Below are 17,689 nucleotides of genomic sequence, written 5' to 3' on the forward strand. Positions count from 1 at the left end.
CAGTTTTAATCGAAGGGGCTGCTCTAGGTGGGGGGGATTGGCCTGACCCTGACAGGGTCAGGAGGAGTGGTACAAGGTCCTTACACACTGTCATTGGCCAACAGGGATGGTGGGAAGCGCATCAGGTCGGAGACAGCCAAGAAGGGGATGAGTGGTGAGAGATCGATGAAGAGCTGGGAGGTGAGGCGCGGGTACCGCTGGAGCAGCAAGGCTGTCAAACGACCCAGGGCCTGCTCCTCAGATGGTGGCACCTGTGGGGGCACAGGAATGAATGCCGGCTCTGGGGATGCCCACTCTTCTGGCCATCTCCCCTGCTGAGTTCCTCCTTCTGCTAGAGCGAGCCCATTGCCTACCTAGTTCCAGGTGCTCTTGATTCCTAGATTTCCCCCGCCACCCTCGTTCCCTTCTCCCTCCGTGCCCACCTGCATCTGGGCCCAGGAACGGTGCATGAGCGTCAGGAAGCCCTGAGCAGCCTCGCTCTCCGCTGAAAGCACCAGCTGCTGGAGATTTTCTGGCGGCATGTGCAGGTAGGCCTGGGAGTAGGAGGTCATGGTGGTTATGGCCTCACTGGGCAGGGACCTCAGGCCACAGCTATCACCCAGTCCACCCGCATACTGCCCCCCCAGCCCCCCGCATCTGTTACCTGCACTAGAATCTGCAGGGCCCAAACACTCTTCTCCCTCTGGAGCAGATCCCACAGCACAGGCTGGAGGGGAGACAGACAAGATGCCAAGAGAGCTGTCTCCTCTGTCCCTCCTGCGGCTTCCCCAGGCATTCCAACTCCACTTGCTAGAATGCTTGTCCTTCATCCGAAGCTAGTATGTGTGTCTGCTCAGATGTTACACTCCTTTAGGTCAGGGACCACGTCTGCTATAGCCTTTCCCATGCCAAGGCCATAGTTGGCTCAGTAAATACTTGTAGATATGAACCAAATTATTACATTTCACTGGTCCCAGGACTCGAGAAAGTGGGCCCTAACATGGAGTAAGGAATCTTTATATTCCCTACAGAACCTAGCAAAGTGCCTTACAAGTAAGCGGAACTCAATGAATGAACTAAGGTATTCACATATTCCAGCCCCTTCACTCTACAGAGAAGAAACTGAAGCCCAGGAAAACCAAATTAAATTACTCGCCTAAAACCTCACTTGTGGCATAGTTGAACCTGAAACCCAACTCTTCCGATTTGCAATCACCCTGAATTTTTCTCATTTCTGCCTTATCTTCCTATATTTTGCCAGTTTCCAATTCTCACTCTCTAGGGACAGAATTAGAGCCCTCTAACTTGATCCCTTTCCTTTCCGGAGCAGAAAGGGGGAAAATCAAAAAGTCAGGAAGAATAATGAGATAACATTTATTATATATTGTTTTTATATCATATACTAGTGCTAAGGCCACAGCATGTGTTATCTGATGTAATCCTTACAGCCACCCTAAAAAGAGTGGCACCATTATTCTCCCCATTCGTTTGCAGATGACAAAAATATTGCTCAGAGAGGTTAAAAACTTGTCCAGGGTTGATCACAGAACTAAGATGTAAACCCAAGCCTGTATGACTCCAGAGCTGTGGGCTTAACCGCTGCACTACACTACTGCCTCTCAGTAATATAGTAGAGAATTCCCATGGAGGCCCTTCCCTCTGTTCCAGGAGCTTTCACCTTGGCAGATCACTCACGCTGAAGCAGGCCAGCAGCTCCATCTTGCTTACACCAGAGCTGGAGCTGTCAGTGGGGTCAAAGTCCAGGGGGTCCGGCTGCTCCTCTTGTTCCAGGTACTCCCCGACTGTCCGCAGCACACTGCGCCGGCCCTCGGGGCGGAAGGCATCCCAGAAGGAGCAGTTGTCTGGGAGACTGGAGAGCATCAGGGCCTGACCCAGCATCCCCTGGGCCTCCTTCCCTCCGGCCCCTGGACCCAGGAGGAAGGTCAGCAGGCGCAGGAGATAGTGTAGGCGTGTGGGGTGCGCAGGGGCCGGCACGGAGGACTGACAGCGTGGCAGCTGGGACAGCATGCCAAGCAGGAAGGGGCCTGGGGCCAGGCAAAGTGGGGACGGTCCCAGTGGGGGCTGAGAGGGCAGAAGAGGGCCCAGTAACCCCTCCAAGAAGCAAGTATCATTGCCCCCACGGCTTATCCTGCACTGGCCTGCTAGCCAAGGCCAGGAGGGCACCAGGGCCTCGTACATGGTGTCATTGGCACAGACCATCATCAGGAAGCTGCCCCCATCTGGGCAGCGTTCCCCACACGGTCCAATGTGGCAGGGTGGGGAGGCCGTGACATCCGGGGTGGGGCCCTGGCACACATGCTGAACCCAAGCCTGGTTGCTGGGGGGCACAGCCTGCAGGCTGGCCTCCCTACACAGCCGCTCAGCCCACAGAGTCTCGTTCTCCAAGAAGCAGCCCCAGAAGATCTCTGGGGTGATGGGGACAGGGGGCAGGCCTTCAGGGCAGCTGGTAGGGGGTGGGAGCAGGCCCGCACAGAGCCGCTTTACCAAGCGGCGGTTGGGAAACGACAGGGTGGAAAAGGGGAGGTCGCTACAGATTGCCTCCAGGAACTCTTCGGGAAACTGGTCGTGGCAGGCCTGGAGCCAGCCTTGGGCACCTGGTGCCCATGAGACTGCATACCACACAGCTGTCTGACAGATGGCAGCAGTGCTGGGAGGGGGCTGCGGGGAGACAGGCTTAATGTGCTGGCAGATCACGTAGAGGGTGAAGTTGGAAATGCTGTAGTGCGGTGCTGGGCCTGCGGAGTTCTCGCAGAGGGCCTCCAGAGAGATGGCCCGCCGCTGGCGAGGGCTGATGTGGGCTGAGGGCTGGGAAGTCCTGGGCAGAGGCACAGCTGTGCTCAGGCATTGGAGGAGCGCGGGGGGTGGAGGTGGCGATCCAGACAGAAAGCCCAATGCCCGCACATCCCAGGAGAGATTGTGCCGGATGCCCCTGGATGCAGAGGGAGGAGCAGGTGAGCATCTGATCAGTTTACATGTCCTCAGGTTGAGACTTCTGGCCCCGGCCCAGAGCCCTGCAGGGAGGGTGGCAAGCACAGGCTTTTCCAAAAGTGAGGTCGCTGGGAGTACTGGTGTTACCGGTTTAAATGTTGGAATGGGGGGAAAGGGGAGAGAGATCTGTCCCGCCAAGGCACAAAAATCACCTAGGAGCAGTTGGAGTCCCTTCTGTCCACCCGGCCCCCTTCTTTCTCCTTTCTGCATACGCTTTTAGGCAGCTTAAACACAACCCTTGGTTGGCCTCAGATCAGGAAATCTGCCCAGCAACTGAATATGTCCGTCTGTGCTCTGGCACTGTTGTACTGAAACAGTAAGGGGTGGAGGAAGCAATCCCGTCCTTTCTTTCCATACCCCATCTTTATTAGTTAACATTTATCAAGCACCATGTGCAAGGCACAGTTCTAAGTGGTTTACACATACAGTATTAACTCATTTAATCCCTTGCAAAAACTCTGAGGTAGTTAATATTATCCATATTTCCCAAGTGGGGAAACTGAGGCATAGAATGAAGCTATAACCTGCCCAAGGTCACATGGCTAGGAAGAGGTAGAGCTGGGACACCAACCTCGATAGTCACACTCAAAAACCTGTAAACTACACCCCTCCCATCAGTTTCCTCTTCCGCTCTGGAGGCTGATGACGTCCCACACCCAATCCCTCAGAATTCCTCTCCTGTTACTTACCACAAGAGCAGCTGCTGAAGATTGCCTAGGAGGGAAAGAGTAAGGAAGAGAACTACCCCAGTCTCACCCTTCCTTGCCCTGCCACAGCCCAGCCCCAGACCCAGCAGCACTCACCTCCCTGGCACTGCCCATTGACATCAGGCTCTGGTTGCCCCAGAATGGAAAAGACCTCATCCTGCAGGGAGTCAGTGACTCGGAGCAGCCCCTCCTGGAAGGTAGCATAGAGGGGGGCCCCCACTGTGCGCAGCAGACCTCCCCAAAGAGCCTCCTCAGAGCCCAGCTCCCCCACTGGGGTGAGCAAAGCCAACAGACCCTGCAAAAGGTGGGGGGCTGGCTCCCTCCCATCGAGGCCTGTGGCATTGGCGAGGTCCACGCTGGGCTGCACCTGCACCAGGGCCTGCCAGCGTGTGCCCTCTAACAACAGCAGCAGAGAAGGCAACCAGTCAGCTGCCAGAACGCAGTCAGAGGGCCCATCACGGGTGCATGGGGGCCGGGTAGGGCTAGGGGGTCCCCCGGGAACTAAGGCTCCCAGCAGCACCTCTGCAAGTCCACTCAGCACACCTGCCTGGTGCCCCAGGAAGTCCCGGGGGGTCTGCTCATGTCCCAGCAGTGCCAGCACATCCCCCAGCAGCCCCAGCATTGGCTCCCAGTCTGGGCTGCCTCTCAGCGTCACTAAGAAATCATGGAGCCGGAGGGCAGGGGGCTGGAGAGGTGGGGGCTCTCCCACCGGTCCCTCCCCCATCCTCCCAGGCTCAAAGGAAGAAGAAATGTTGGCCAGGAATGCAGAGAACCGTGAGCGGCTGAGGGACCCCTGGGGAGCCTGGTCCAGAACGGAGAGCCAAGACTTCAGGAGGGAGAGACCAGGGTCCAGGGACTGAGGCCCAGTAGGGGCCAGAGTCACTGTAAGAAGAGAAACCAGAGATCACTGAAAGGGAAAAACCTGGAACCCAAATTCAGCCCTGCCCTGGAGCCCAGTCCCTGCCTAAAGATGAGGTGAAAAAGATGGTGAGCTGAGTCCCTTTCAACACCCTACAGTAAGTCTTGGCCTGATTTCTTAACCCTCATTTTCTCAGCTCCAGTCTCTGCCCCTCTTCCTTGCCCCTTTATTTTTTCTCGAACCAGTTAATCTCTGCATTCTTAAGTCTCTTTCCAGCAACCATCCCCTTCATCCCCAGCCCAGCTCACTGTTCCTCTCACCTCCACAGGATAGCAGCAGCACCAGGGCCCAGAGGCTCAGAGCCATGTTTCCAGGTAAGCGCTGGTACTAGAGGTGAGTTCTGGTTATTCTCACCTTGTGTGGGATAGCCAGGTGAGGGCAGGGCACTGCAGGCAGCCTGAGTCTCCACTGACACTGTAGTGTGGTCTTTCAGGAAACAATATCCGTAACCTGACAGCAGGTTTGTCACCTGAGCCACTGAATACCTGATCCTTTGGCTTTGGAGAAGGGTGTGCCTGTCAGAGGGACCAATGATAGGGGATCCTAGGGGGCCCTCAGAGGAACCCAAGGATATAACTTCAGTGAGGAGCCAGGATGCAGATAGGAGTAGGCAGACATAGAGATGGAGCAGTTCTGGAGATCAGGAGTGTAATCTGGGAGGGTCTGCAGAAATATAAGAAATATATATAAATAATATTAAATAAACAACAATAGAAATATAAGAACAAAAGAGGGCCCAAAGGAGCTAAAAAGCAAGTAGAATTTGAGGGAATTGAAGAAGAAAGGGGGCCAGGAGAACGGATCTGGGCAGCCAGGTGTAAACAGAGAAGAGGAATGAAGACAAAGGTCTGGTCTAAGGATGGAGCATTCAGGAAGAGAGGGGCTTTTGATTCAGTACCCAGAGCCACAAAATGTTAAGAGTTGGGCAGGATTTCAGAGATCACACAGACCAAACCTCTCATCTTATGGATAAGAAAATATACACAGAGAGGAGTGACTTGCTCATTAGGCCATTCAAGTGTTTGGGTTTGCCCTCTGGCTCTCTTCCTGTGCCCCAGGAGAAAGCCCTTAGAAAATTCTGAGGTGAGAAAAGAAATAAACCAGATTAAGTGACTATGCAAGGAGGCTATTCCCCACATGCATACACACACACACACACACACACACACACACACACACACACACACACACACACAGAAACTGCTCATAGATCAGAGAGATCCATCTCTCTGATCTGGTCAGGGTGAGAAGTCTTTTCTGCCCTCTGTTTATATATCCCCAAGGCCTTTACCTGACACCAGTTCTAAACAGTAATTCACCACAGGCTCCACTAAAACCATATTCTGTCCTTCTCTCCTTAGAACCCTTCTCTAAAGCCCAAACCCATACGTTTAAATCCATTATTAATGTGCCTCTGTCCTGGAAGGTCCATTTACGATCATAGAATTTTTTTTTTTTTTCGGTACGCGGGCCTCTCACTGTTGTGGCCTCTCCCGTTGCGGAGCACAGGCTCCGGACGCGCAGGCTCAGCGGCCATGGCTCACGGGCCCAGCCGCTCTGCGGCATGTGGGATCTTCCCGGACCGGGTCACGAACCTGTGTCCCCTGCATCGGCAGGTGGACTCTCAACCACTGCGCCACCAGGGAAGCCCACGATCATAGAATTTTAGAGCTGGAAAGGACTTGAAGAATCCTCTTTTAAAAACTTCTCATTTTATAGATGAGGAAATGGAGGCCCAAAGAAATAGAATACCTTGGCCCACGCAATCAAAGGAGGTGAGGGCAGTGCTGGGATTTTCCAAGGTGAGTCAAAAAGTTAGAACCAGTGAAATGATCTATTGTATCACTTTGCCAATATTTTCTCTTTGCTTATCAAAGGTACATCTAGTCTGAAAAGCAGAGAGGAGAATCAGAGGAAGAATACGGCCTGGGTTCCCAACAGCTTTCTAGCTCCTGGCTCCAGCCCATTCTGCAATCCACTTGAATTTCCACCCTTGATTCTATAACAACCCTCTTATAATAAATTCTTTTTGCTAATAGGGTAGCAAAAAATGAGATGGCTGGGCTCAAGTCCTGGCTCCAGCATATACTAGCAGTATGTCCTGGGCAGTTTCTAAACCTGTGGCACAGTGTTCTTTTCTGTAAAAAGGAGAAATACTAGTATAGAGTTGTCATGAGTATTAAATTTGATAAGGCATTTAAAGTATTTAGCACAGTGCCTGGCATTCATTCAAAAAGAGTAAGCACCCATTATGTGCCAGACACTGGTACAGAATAAACATTCACTAAATGTGACTACTATTATTATTAGACTAGCTCAATATGAATTCTTTTATTTGAAACTAAGGAGTCCTAATTAATACAGAAATTGTCACCAAGAAGTAGTGTCTTGAGTGAAAGACCTTTAGAACAAGTATGGAGCTAGCTGAATCAAGCAGAGAGGGGAACAATGAGGACTCCCTCAACCCAGAAGGGGAAATTCTTGGCACTCCACATGATGATGGAGCAATCAGGTTAAGCAATCCTGTGGCTGCCAAGGATTCAGGCTATCTGCCAACTGAGGATGAAGTGCTTAGGATTTATAGCAAAGATATCAGCCTTATTCAATACAAGCAAGTTACTGCTTATACTATGGTAAGGTTCAACAAAAGCAAGACAAGTTCCAATCCTCAGATGAGCAAATGGAAAGAGAGAAAACCAGAGCCAACAAACTGAAATTACGGGGGTCCAGAGCACGATATTAATCATGTGTGTTGCTAAAGTGAAATGGATTAGATTGGTGGGGTGATTGGAATGCTCTGTGATCTGGCAATTGGAATGGAGATACTTGCAAGGAGCCAAAGGAGTTGAGAAATCTGAAGCATCCTCAACCTCCCAAATCAACCACAGGGCACTTTCTGTCTGACTAGAACAGAGGCCTCCCTTTGTAAAGTGCAATTGTTTTTCTCCCTTTTTGGTTTGCCTTTTGTAACTTAAATATAGATATATATTGCTCACTAAGGATCCAAGCAGTCCCCAGATCTCTTGCAGTTAGGTGGGGTCAGGTGATTAGTTCTGGCTAATGGATAGTGAATGACGAAAGAATTTAAGAGCTAGTGAATGATTGCTCCAGCAATCTCTTCCCTGTTGAGGTAACCTAGAAACCACACACTGAGATGGCAGCGTCATAAGGCCAACTAGCCTAAAGCTCCAGATTATCACACAGCATTTAGAGTAAATTCTCATTTTTGAGTTCTGTTGTAGATTCCTCCGCTCACTAAAATTTATTTGTGACCCCAAAATCAATACCTATGGCATTTTCACAATCCTTCACAGACATCTGCAGAGTGGTAAAAAATTTGAGTCGACTGATGTGTACATTCCCAGCTGAGTTCAAACAAGGCAATACTCCTCTACAGCCATACCACCCTGAATGTGCCCGATCTCATCTCGGAAGCTAAGCATGGTCGGGCCTGGTTAGTGCTTGGATGGGAAACAAGGCAATACTCCACCTTCTTCTCATACTGTAAATCAGTGTCCTTTTCATGATCTATTTAGTGCCACAATTTTAGCATTTTAGTGCTTTTTGTTGGTGATTTCACCGTTTAAAATGGTCCCCCAGCTTAGTGCTGAAGTGCTTTCTAGTGTTCCTAAGCACAGGAAGGCTGTGATGCACCTTACAGAGAAAACGTGTGTTTGATAAACTTTATTCAAGCATGAGTTATAGTGTTGTTGACAGAGGTCAATGCTAATGAATCAACAATATATATTAAATAAGGTGTCCTTAAACAGAAACACCTTACATAAAACACCATACATAAAAAAAAGTTATGTATCCATCCATTGATATTTGACAGTGTGAGCGATAACTGAAGATCAAAGGGGGAAACCATGTTCCAAAATAAAAGCTTAATACAAACCATATGTGAAAAAATTCAATTGTATCACAATATCTAAATCCTAACTTCACTTCCAAAATGCTCCTGAGGAAGCTTCATACTTACCTGGCATAGAGCCTGAATCTCTTCCTTGACTTGAGAAGACTGGTAAAAGTTATAGCAGGGTTATTAGGTTAGGGCAAGGATAAAAAAGGAAGCTGGAGGAGTAATGGATTCATTGCCAGTGAGGCTTGATCCTCAGACCTTAAAATGTTTTTATTTAGTCAGAAAAAAGTTTGGTTTTGTTTTTAAGCAGATGTTATCACACGGCTCTGGGCTGCTGGAAAGATTATTTGGGGAAAAAAACAGAGGGAGGTAAAATCACTGTCTTCATGGAAGTTATTTATTACTTGGGGATCTTATGGGGAGCTAGTTAGAACTGGCAGGGATCTCTGTCTTGTTCATTCATTGACATATCCAAACACCTATAACAGAGTCTGGAACATAGGAACATAGGAAAAATGCAAATTTGTTGAATAAATTCCATTCCAATAGAATTGAAACCAGATCATTTTCGTTAAGGAAGGAGTTAAAGAATGAGGCAGCATGCACAGGCCATTCATTTGAGAAGGTTAACTACAGAAAGCAGGAAGGGACCAGTCATCACATAGGTATAAAGCAGTGCTTTTTGAAACTTTAATGTGCATATGTAACACCTGATTCAACAGGCCCTGAGGATGGGACCTGAGATTCTGCACTTCTAACAAGTCAGGTGAAGCCAATTCTGCTGGTCCTCAGACCACACTTTGAGCAAAGCCACTCAATGATATTGCTCGATGAGCATTCACTTTGTGGATAGCACATGTAAGATTTATTAAATACTTCCTTATTCTGTTTTATTATATTTATTGTATTCTGATTGCTGGGTTCAATGGATGCTCCAATCCAGATCTTGCTGGACCATTCCTTTCTTGAAATTCTAGGGACATTACTCTAGAATGATTATCCTCCTGTCTCTTCAGTTCTTCCCTCTCAGGCTTTTTTCTGGCTCCTCCTCCTCCTATCCCTTAAGTGGTCCTGCTTCCCAGGTTTCTCTCTCCAGTCCTCAATTCTTCTATTTGTACTTAATGGAAATTCTTTGTTATCTCTAATTCTATTTGATTCCTTTGGGGTTTCTAGGTATACAATTGTGTCTAAAAATAGTATTTGTAGTTCTTCTTTCCAAGTATTTATTTCTTATTATAAGATTTTAATACAACATTATATATTGACATTTATTTTTAAAATATTTTTGTTTTGTCCCACATTTTATGGGGAATGACTAAAATGCTTTTCCTTGAAACATAATGTTGGTTATTGGTTTCAAATAATCTTTTCTTACTTTATTTTAAAAATTGAGATCTAATTCACATAAAATTTACCATTTTAAAGAACACCATTCAGTGTTTCATGTATTCTTCATACATGTGTATGTTCATATATGTTAAGCACTCAATAAATGATAGAATTTTTAATAATAAACATGTCTAAAGACTTGAGTCATCCAACAATGGAACATGATGCCCTCTAGATAATAAGTCAACAGTAACTAGAAACATTAAAACATTGGATAATCCCCTTTCGGTGATGTTCTATATAAAAGGTGTTCCTACTCTGACAGGAGATAGACTGACTCTAAAAAATCTGTGGGACATACTGATTTGCCCCGCCCCCTACAGAACAGAATCAATGCCCTCAGAAAAGGCAAGGAAATGGAATAAAGGGATGCTCTTTTGGCTCAGAAACAGATGAAAATGATGTTTGATTGAAGTTAACGGTGCCCAGGAGAAGCAATGTTCTTAGAGTAGCAAGGGAAACAACAGTTCTCAAATAGTTACACTCACAGTTCCTGGGGTCTCCTTACCCCCAACCCCCAGGGTCCTGTACCCACCAGTGAGGGAGAAGGTGAAATTAGGACTCTAGCAGGAAGTAGATGCTATAGAAAAGGTGGGGGCTATAGTGACAAAGCCAAAGAAAGAGTGAGATTCAGGAGCTGTGGAAAGGGTAGAAAGCCAAGGACCATGGGCCTCACTGGCATCTGAACTAACTTTCACCTGATCCGATATCTTTCAGTATCCCCTATGTCTCAGAGACAGACCACTGTACAATTATCAGCAGGATTTATTAGACATTTATACTTTGAATTCTCCATTTCCAACACTTCCCTTCATTAATTTTTGCCAAAGATAGCGAAGCCATCCGCTGTCAGCTTTACTTGTCTTCAAAATTCATCAGTGCCTGCACTGTAAAGAAACAGACTGTGAAGCTGGAGAGGTAAGAATGTTCAGAACATACAAATGTTTGGTGAAGACCCTGTTTTTCTGGGTTCTAGGTTTCCACTCAAAGTTTTACTAATCTTGGGGCTTCCCTGGTGGTGCAGTAGTTGAGAGTCTGCCTGCCGATGCAAGGGACACGGGTTCGTGCCCCGGTCTGGGAAGATCCCACATGCTGCGGAGCGGCTGGGCCCGTGAGCCATGGCCGCTGAGCCTGCGCGTCCGGAGCCTGTGCTCCGCAACGGGAGAGGCAAAAAAAAAAAAAAAAAAGTTTTACTAATCTTTACCCTAAATTAAGCCATATGAGTCTGTCCTCTTTGCCACAGATGAATTAATCAGGATTAAGGAAGCCATCTTGCTACCTTCGCTGCCCTTTCACCCTGTTCTCCCCAGAACAAATGGGGAGGCAGGGCTGAGGACAGTTGGAAAGAGCAGGATAACAATGCAATATTCGAAGTAGGCAAAGCCTGTCTGACATCCTGCTCTAAATTCCATGTTCCAATGTTATAAATTCCTCTTACTGCTCTCCTATGCCCACCACACACACATTCCTCTTCCCCCATTGATATTTTCACTTGGGGTTGACTTCAGCTAGGTATTAGGAGGATAACACTAATCCACATTAAATTGTTAAAAAAAAATTGCCCCTAACTTTTGTAATTTTAGAGGGAAAATTCATTGATCCAAATTAATCTCTAGGTGGTGAAATCTCAAATGAGAAATTTAGGGAAAATAATTTTGAGCAGGTAGTTCTCAGCTTAAATCAAACTTTACTATTTTTTTTAAAAGAATTTTTTAAAATTTATTTATTTATTTTATTTTTGGCTGTGTTGAGTCTTCATTGCTGCACAAAGTCTTTCGCTAGTTGCGGCGAGCGGGGGCTACTCTTCGTTGTGGTGCGCGGGCTTCTCATTGTGGTGGTTTCTCTTGTTGCAGAGCACGGGCTCTAGGTGGGCAGGCTTCAGTAGTTGTGGCACACGGTCTCAGTAGTTGTGGCTCGTGGGCTCTAAAGCACAGGCTCAGTAGTTGTGGCACACGGGCTTAGTTCCTCTGCAGCATGTGGGATTTTCTTGGAAGAGGGCTCGAACCCATGTCCCCTGCATTGGCAGGCAGATTCTTAACCTCTGCACCACCACGAAGTCCCAACTTCACTATTTTTTTTAAACATTTATTTATTTATTTGGCTGTGTCGGGTCTTAGTTGCGGCACACAGGATCTTCGTTGAGGCACGCGGGCTTCTCTAGCTGTGGCACGCGTGCTCAGTAGTTGCGGTGCATGGGCTTAGTTGCCCCATGGCATGTGGAATCTTAGCTCCCCGACCGGGGATCAAACCTGCGTCCCCTGCATTGGAAGGCGGTTTCTTAATCACTGGACCACCAGGGAAGTTCTAAACTTTACCATTTGATCACATATTTTCTCTGCATAGGCTTGACTCTAGAAGGGACTGAAAGGAAGAGGAATCTGTAATTCATAAACCTCTTGAGGACAGTGGGCACTTGTGGGCTTTCTGCTGACTGTCTAATCCCCATAGCTATTGAACTTGAGCCTGAGGTCCTTACTGTTGAGGTCTGAAAGGTGACCTTCAAAGAGAAGAAACATGTACAAAAGGGGACAGGCTGGGGCTTCCCTGGTGGCAGTGGCTGAGAGTCCGCCTGCCGAGGCAGGGGACACGGGTTCGTGCCCCGGTCCAGGAGGATCCCACATGCCGCGGAGCAGCTGGGCCCATGAGCCATGGCCGCTGAGCCTGTGCGTCCCGAGCCTGTGCTCCGCAACGGGATAGGCCACAACAGTGAGAGGCCCATGTACCGCAAAAAACAAAAAACAAAAAACAAAAAAAGCGGGGGCAGGCTGCCCAAATAGAGTGAGAGCCCACCTTATCCTAATTTCCAGCAGCTGGAACTGGATACTCTTCTCTTTTGAAATAAGCTCTCAGACGTAACAGGATTTAGGTGTCCCCTACCAGAGAAGCAGGGTTGCCAGGTCCTCACTAGGTTAGAAGAAATCTGGACATATGCCCAGAATGTGACATACTAAACCGTGAATTTGCCTTTTTTAGGTGTGAGGTGGAAATTCAGAGGCTGAGGTGCCAAAATAGCAAACACCCTTCTTCTCCCCAGTTATATATGCTACTCCAATGGACTTAACTCCTGGTCTCCATGGCTGCCCTAAATCCATACCTGCAAACTCTTGCAACCGCTTACGCTCCTCTAGGTTATACTGCAGCTTTTCTAGCAACTCAAAATATCGGAAGAGTGAATCCCTAGGCCAAACAACACGTTCATCCTGATCCATATCCATTAGCCCAGGCAGATTCTGGTGCACATGAGTCTCCCAGTCCAACTGACCTGGAGGGAGAAATGCTTCTCAAGAACATATCTAGATTCTTGGAAGTTGGATAAAAGCTGATAAACTCTATGGGGGCAGGCGAGGAGAAAGCAGGGATGAAAGAGGATATAGGAAGGAGAGAGAGAAAAGTATGTATCACCAAGACACCACTTCTACAATAAACAAAGAGAGCCACAACCATACTTTTCCAAAGTGCGGCAGAAGCACAGGGGAAATGAAGAAGCGTGAAGAAAGTAACCAAGGCCAGAAAATCGGACTGGTGGAGAAAATCGGGAAATGTGCATAGTGGGAGAGCTCCTATTAAGAATGGGATGTCTCATGGAGAAGAGGAGTCTGAATTCAACTGGGAGAAATCCTCGGCTTACCAATACGGTCATAATATCTGGAGCCAGAAGAAGAGGAACAGTAGGAAGATGAAGATGAGGAGGAAGAGGAAGATGCAGACTTCTTCACTTTTGACAAGGACTTCTTTGTTTTTGACTTAGATGCTCTTGAACTCTCTTTAGTGGCACTGTATTTGGACTCTTCCAAAGATTCCCCTTGTTGATTGGCATCTCTGTAAGTGAAAGGCAAAATTTTATTGCTTCAAATACTTTTACACAATATGGCTGGTTCTTTCGTTATTCTGATTCTGGCCCTGGCCTAAAGCTAGGAGTTAAGGCAATGAAGGCCGAACTGCTCCCAAAATCTAAGTTTAAGCACATCCAACCTAAATTATCCCGTGTCATGTACCCCTATTAGTGCCCCTCACCACATAACGTCTGTGCTCAATCTTACTCGGGCTTCCACGTTCCACACTCCACCTTATTTTGCAAAGTTTTAGCCCCCCACCCCTTGGCCCTATGCCTATTACACCACAACTATAGCCTCTGCCCCCTCGATTCCATCTCTTAATATTAGAGGGAACTTGGGCTCAGCTCTTTATATCTTCTCCATCTACCGTTGCTCCTTTGGTGATCTCATCTGCTGAGTTCAAATGCCTACCAGATGCAAATTTAAGCCTCTTGTCCAGACCTCACTCCTTAATCCAGACTTGTATATACAACTTTTACTCACTTAGCACCACTTGAATGTCTAAGGACATCTCAAATTCAATCAAAACTGAACTCTTTGCCCACCAAACCTCTTCCACCCACAGCCCTCCCCATCTCAGCTAATCAACCCTTCCAGTTGCTTGGGTCAGAACTTTCATCCTTAATTCTTCTCTCATACCCCACATCCAATCCATCAAGAAAGCCTGTTGAGGGCTTCCCTGGTGGCACAGTGGTTAAGAATCCGCCTGCCAATGCAAGGGACACAGGTTCGAGACCTGGCCCGGGAAGATCCCACATGCCGTGGAGCAACTAAGCCCATGCGCCACAACTACGGAGCCTGAGCTCTAGAGCCTGCAAGCCACAACTACTGAGCCCACGTGCCACAACTACTGAAGCCTGTGCGCCTAGAGCCCGTGCTCTGCAACAAGAGAAGCCATGACAATGAGAAGCCCGCACACCGCAACGAAGAGTAGCTCCGGATCACCCCAACTAGAGAAAACCCACGCACAGCAACGGAGACCCAACACAGCCAAAAATAAAAAATAAAATAAAATAAATAAATAATTTTAAAAAAAAAGAAAGCCTGTTGACTCTACCTTCAAAATATCTTTTCTCTCAGAGTGGTACCACTGGTACCACTCTGGTCTGAGCCATCAACGCCTCTTGCCTGTATAGCAGCATAGCCTCCTAACTCATCTCTCTGCTTCTTATTTTATTCTTCCCTCAGTTTATCATCAACACAGCAAGCAGACTAATTTTTCTTAAATGTAAGTCACTGCATGTCACTGCTCCACTATGTTCCCCATTTCACCCGAAATCAAAGCCTAAGTCCTCACAGTGGTCCCCACAGCCCTACAGGATCAGGTCCCCATTACCTCTCTGACCTCATCTCCTATCATTCTCCCCCCCTACTTACTCTGCTTCAGTCACAGTAGCTTCCTTGCTATTTCTCAAACACACCAGGCATGCTTCTGTTTTAGGACCTTTGTACTAGCTGTTCCCTCTGCCTATAATACTCTTCCCATAGATATCCACATAGTAATCCCCTGACTTCCTCCAAGTCTTTGCTCAAATGTTACCTTTTCAGAGGCCACCCTGACTATCTTGTTTAAAATTACAATCCAGGGACCCACTGTCAGAGGCCACCCTGACTACCTTGTTTAAAATTACAACCCAGGGACCCACTGTCCCTGGTGGCACAGTGGTTAAGAATCTGCCTGCTAATGCAGGGGACACGGGTTCGAACCCTGGTCTGGGAAGATCCCACATGCTGCAGAGCAACTAGGCCCATGAGCCACAACTACTGAGCCTGCGCGTTTGGAGCCTGTGCTCCGCAACAAGAGAGGCCACGATAGTGAGTGGCCCCCGCTTGTCACAACTAGATAAAGCCCTCGCACAGAAATGAAGACCCAACACAGCCAAAAATAAATAAATAAATAAATAAAAGCCAAGCATTTGAAGCCCCTAAAAAAAAAAAAGTACAACCCATATGCAACCCCCCTCTTATACTCCAATCCCCCTTAACCTATTCTACTTTTTACTTTTTTATAATGCTTATCCTATTTTTATATTTGTTTTTTATTGAAGTATAGTTGAGTTACAATGTTGTGTTAATTTCTGCTTATAGCAAAGTGACTCAGTTATACACACATATATACATTCTTTTTATATTCAAGGCTTATATTTTAATGTGCTAATTTTCTTATTAATATGATTATTGTTTGCTGTCCCTTTCCTCCTACTAGTATATAAGCTCCATGAGAACAGGCATTATTATTTATTTTGTTCACTGATATACTCTGAGCAACTAATAAGCATTCAATAATTATTTGTTGATGGATTTCTTATTTCTCCTTCTGCTCTCTTGTCCACTGCTGAACACTCAGTGTCTTGAATAACATGTTTCACGGAAGGTACTTTTATTAGTTTCCTGTGGCTGCTGTAGGAAATTACCACAAACTTGGTAGCTTAAAACAACAGAAATTTATTCTCTCACAATTTTGGAAGCCGGAAGTCTGAAATCAATGTGTCAACAGGGCCATACTCCCTTTGGAATCTCAAAGGGAGAAGGTTCCTTGCTTCTTGTTGCTTCTGGCAGTTGCCTTGCATCCACTGGCTTCCTTTGGCTTGTGGTTGCATCACTCCAATCTCTATCTCTGTCTTGACATCGTCTCCTATTCTCTATGTCTATGTCTTCTCTCCTGTCTCTTAAATCCAGAGACCCTTGTCACTGGATTTATGGCCCACCTGGATAATCCAGAATGATCACATCTCAAGATCCTAAATTTAACTGCATCTGCAAAGACCCTTTTTCTAAATAAGGTCATGTTCACAGGTTCTGGGAATTAGAACATGGACATATCTTTTTTGAGGCCACCATTCAACCCACTACAATAAATAGTTATTGAATGAATGAATTCTCTCTCAAAGCCAATCTTCACCTTTGGTTTCCTACCCTTTCCTCCTTCATGTGTGTCCATCCCACTTCACATATACACTCCTAACCTGGCATCCATTTTGCTAACGCTTGACCTCTGTGCCTCGGGGATTAGGTTTTGTCTCCTGCAAAGCAAAAAACACAAAAGAGTGAAGAGAGTTACACTGAAGCAGGAGTGTAGTAAGGAAAAAAGAATTCTGATCATCAAGTGAGGAGAATAAGTTGTAGTAAAGGAGTGAAAAAGAGTGGGGAAGCCCTGACAGTGGATAAAGAATCAGGCAGTATTTTAGAGCTGGGGAATTCTAACTCTGAGGCAAATCTGTCACAAAGGGGAAAATGGCACTGCGGCCAAGGAGCGGAAACAGAGAATGAGATCAGGGCACCCTCATGAACAAAAGCTGGGTTTGAAAATGGGGAAGCAGACCTCTGGATAATCTGACGCTTGAATATGTCGGCTTTGTGCTGAACCTCCAGGTGTGTCATCTCCTCGTTCAGCTCATTTCTGATATTCTGGAAGTTAGTAACTGCCCCAAAGGGCCATTAGGAGTTGGGAGATGGTGGTGACTAGACATGGGGAGAGGGCTTGGGTGGGGAGAAACCAAGTGAAATATCCATTCCAGGCCCCGCACCTTCCTGTTACATCAGGTTCTCTCTCTCCGTAATTCACCAATCCTAGCTTTCGCTCTAATTTCTTCCCAAACACCCCTCTCACCAAGTTTCACCTCTTCTATGCTTACCCATCATGGCTACTATGATGTTTCGAAAGATAATGGAACCAAGTAACAACCAGAGGATGACATAGATGCTGCTGAAGGTACGGCTGACTTCAGGCACCTTCCAGGTATCCTGAAGCAGTGCATACCAATGATCCATAGTAAAGAGAATGAACACTGTCACTACGGAATTCAGCAGGTCCCTAAAGAAAAAGGAGGTGTGTGTATAGACAGAGAGAGCTAATTCTCTAAGAAACACTATCATTCTTACTCTCAAAGCAACATAAGAGCATTTCTTTGTAGTTTGCTCTGACTTTAGCCCCTTTTCTACCATACTCAATTTTTTACCTAATCTTTCTTCGGTTTGAGATTGTTTT

At 46.8% G+C, this 17,689-nt stretch overlaps 1 protein-coding gene across 5 annotated transcripts in view; it reads right to left on the reverse strand.

Annotated features, from left to right (window-relative positions):
• LOC132420572 (stereocilin) overlaps positions 1 to 17,689 on the reverse strand; it is a 37,030-nt gene that overhangs the window by 11,930 nt on the left and 7,411 nt on the right. For 2 of the 5 annotated variants that reach the window (XM_060005130.1, XM_060005131.1), the window contains exons 1-7: positions 13,494 to 17,448; positions 3,792 to 3,885; positions 3,678 to 3,702; positions 1,675 to 2,929; positions 644 to 706; positions 423 to 533; positions 85 to 251 (exon numbers count right to left, since the gene is read on the reverse strand). In XM_060005130.1, coding sequence (XP_059861113.1) covers positions 85 to 251; positions 423 to 533; positions 644 to 706; positions 1,675 to 2,929; positions 3,678 to 3,702; positions 3,792 to 3,885; positions 13,494 to 13,505 — 1,727 coding nt within the window. In that variant the 5' untranslated portion in view covers positions 13,506 to 17,448. Of the gene's footprint in view, positions 1 to 84; positions 252 to 422; positions 534 to 643; positions 707 to 1,674; positions 2,930 to 3,677; positions 3,703 to 3,791; positions 4,578 to 4,874; positions 5,258 to 6,934; positions 10,753 to 12,959; positions 13,128 to 13,493; positions 17,516 to 17,689 lie in introns of those variants that run through there. The other 3 variants (XM_060005129.1, XM_060005132.1, XM_060005133.1) reach the window with 3 other exon arrangements.

This window comes from Delphinus delphis, chromosome 2, assembly GCF_949987515.2.
Source record: "Delphinus delphis chromosome 2, mDelDel1.2, whole genome shotgun sequence".
NCBI lineage: Eukaryota > Metazoa > Chordata > Mammalia > Artiodactyla > Delphinidae > Delphinus > Delphinus delphis.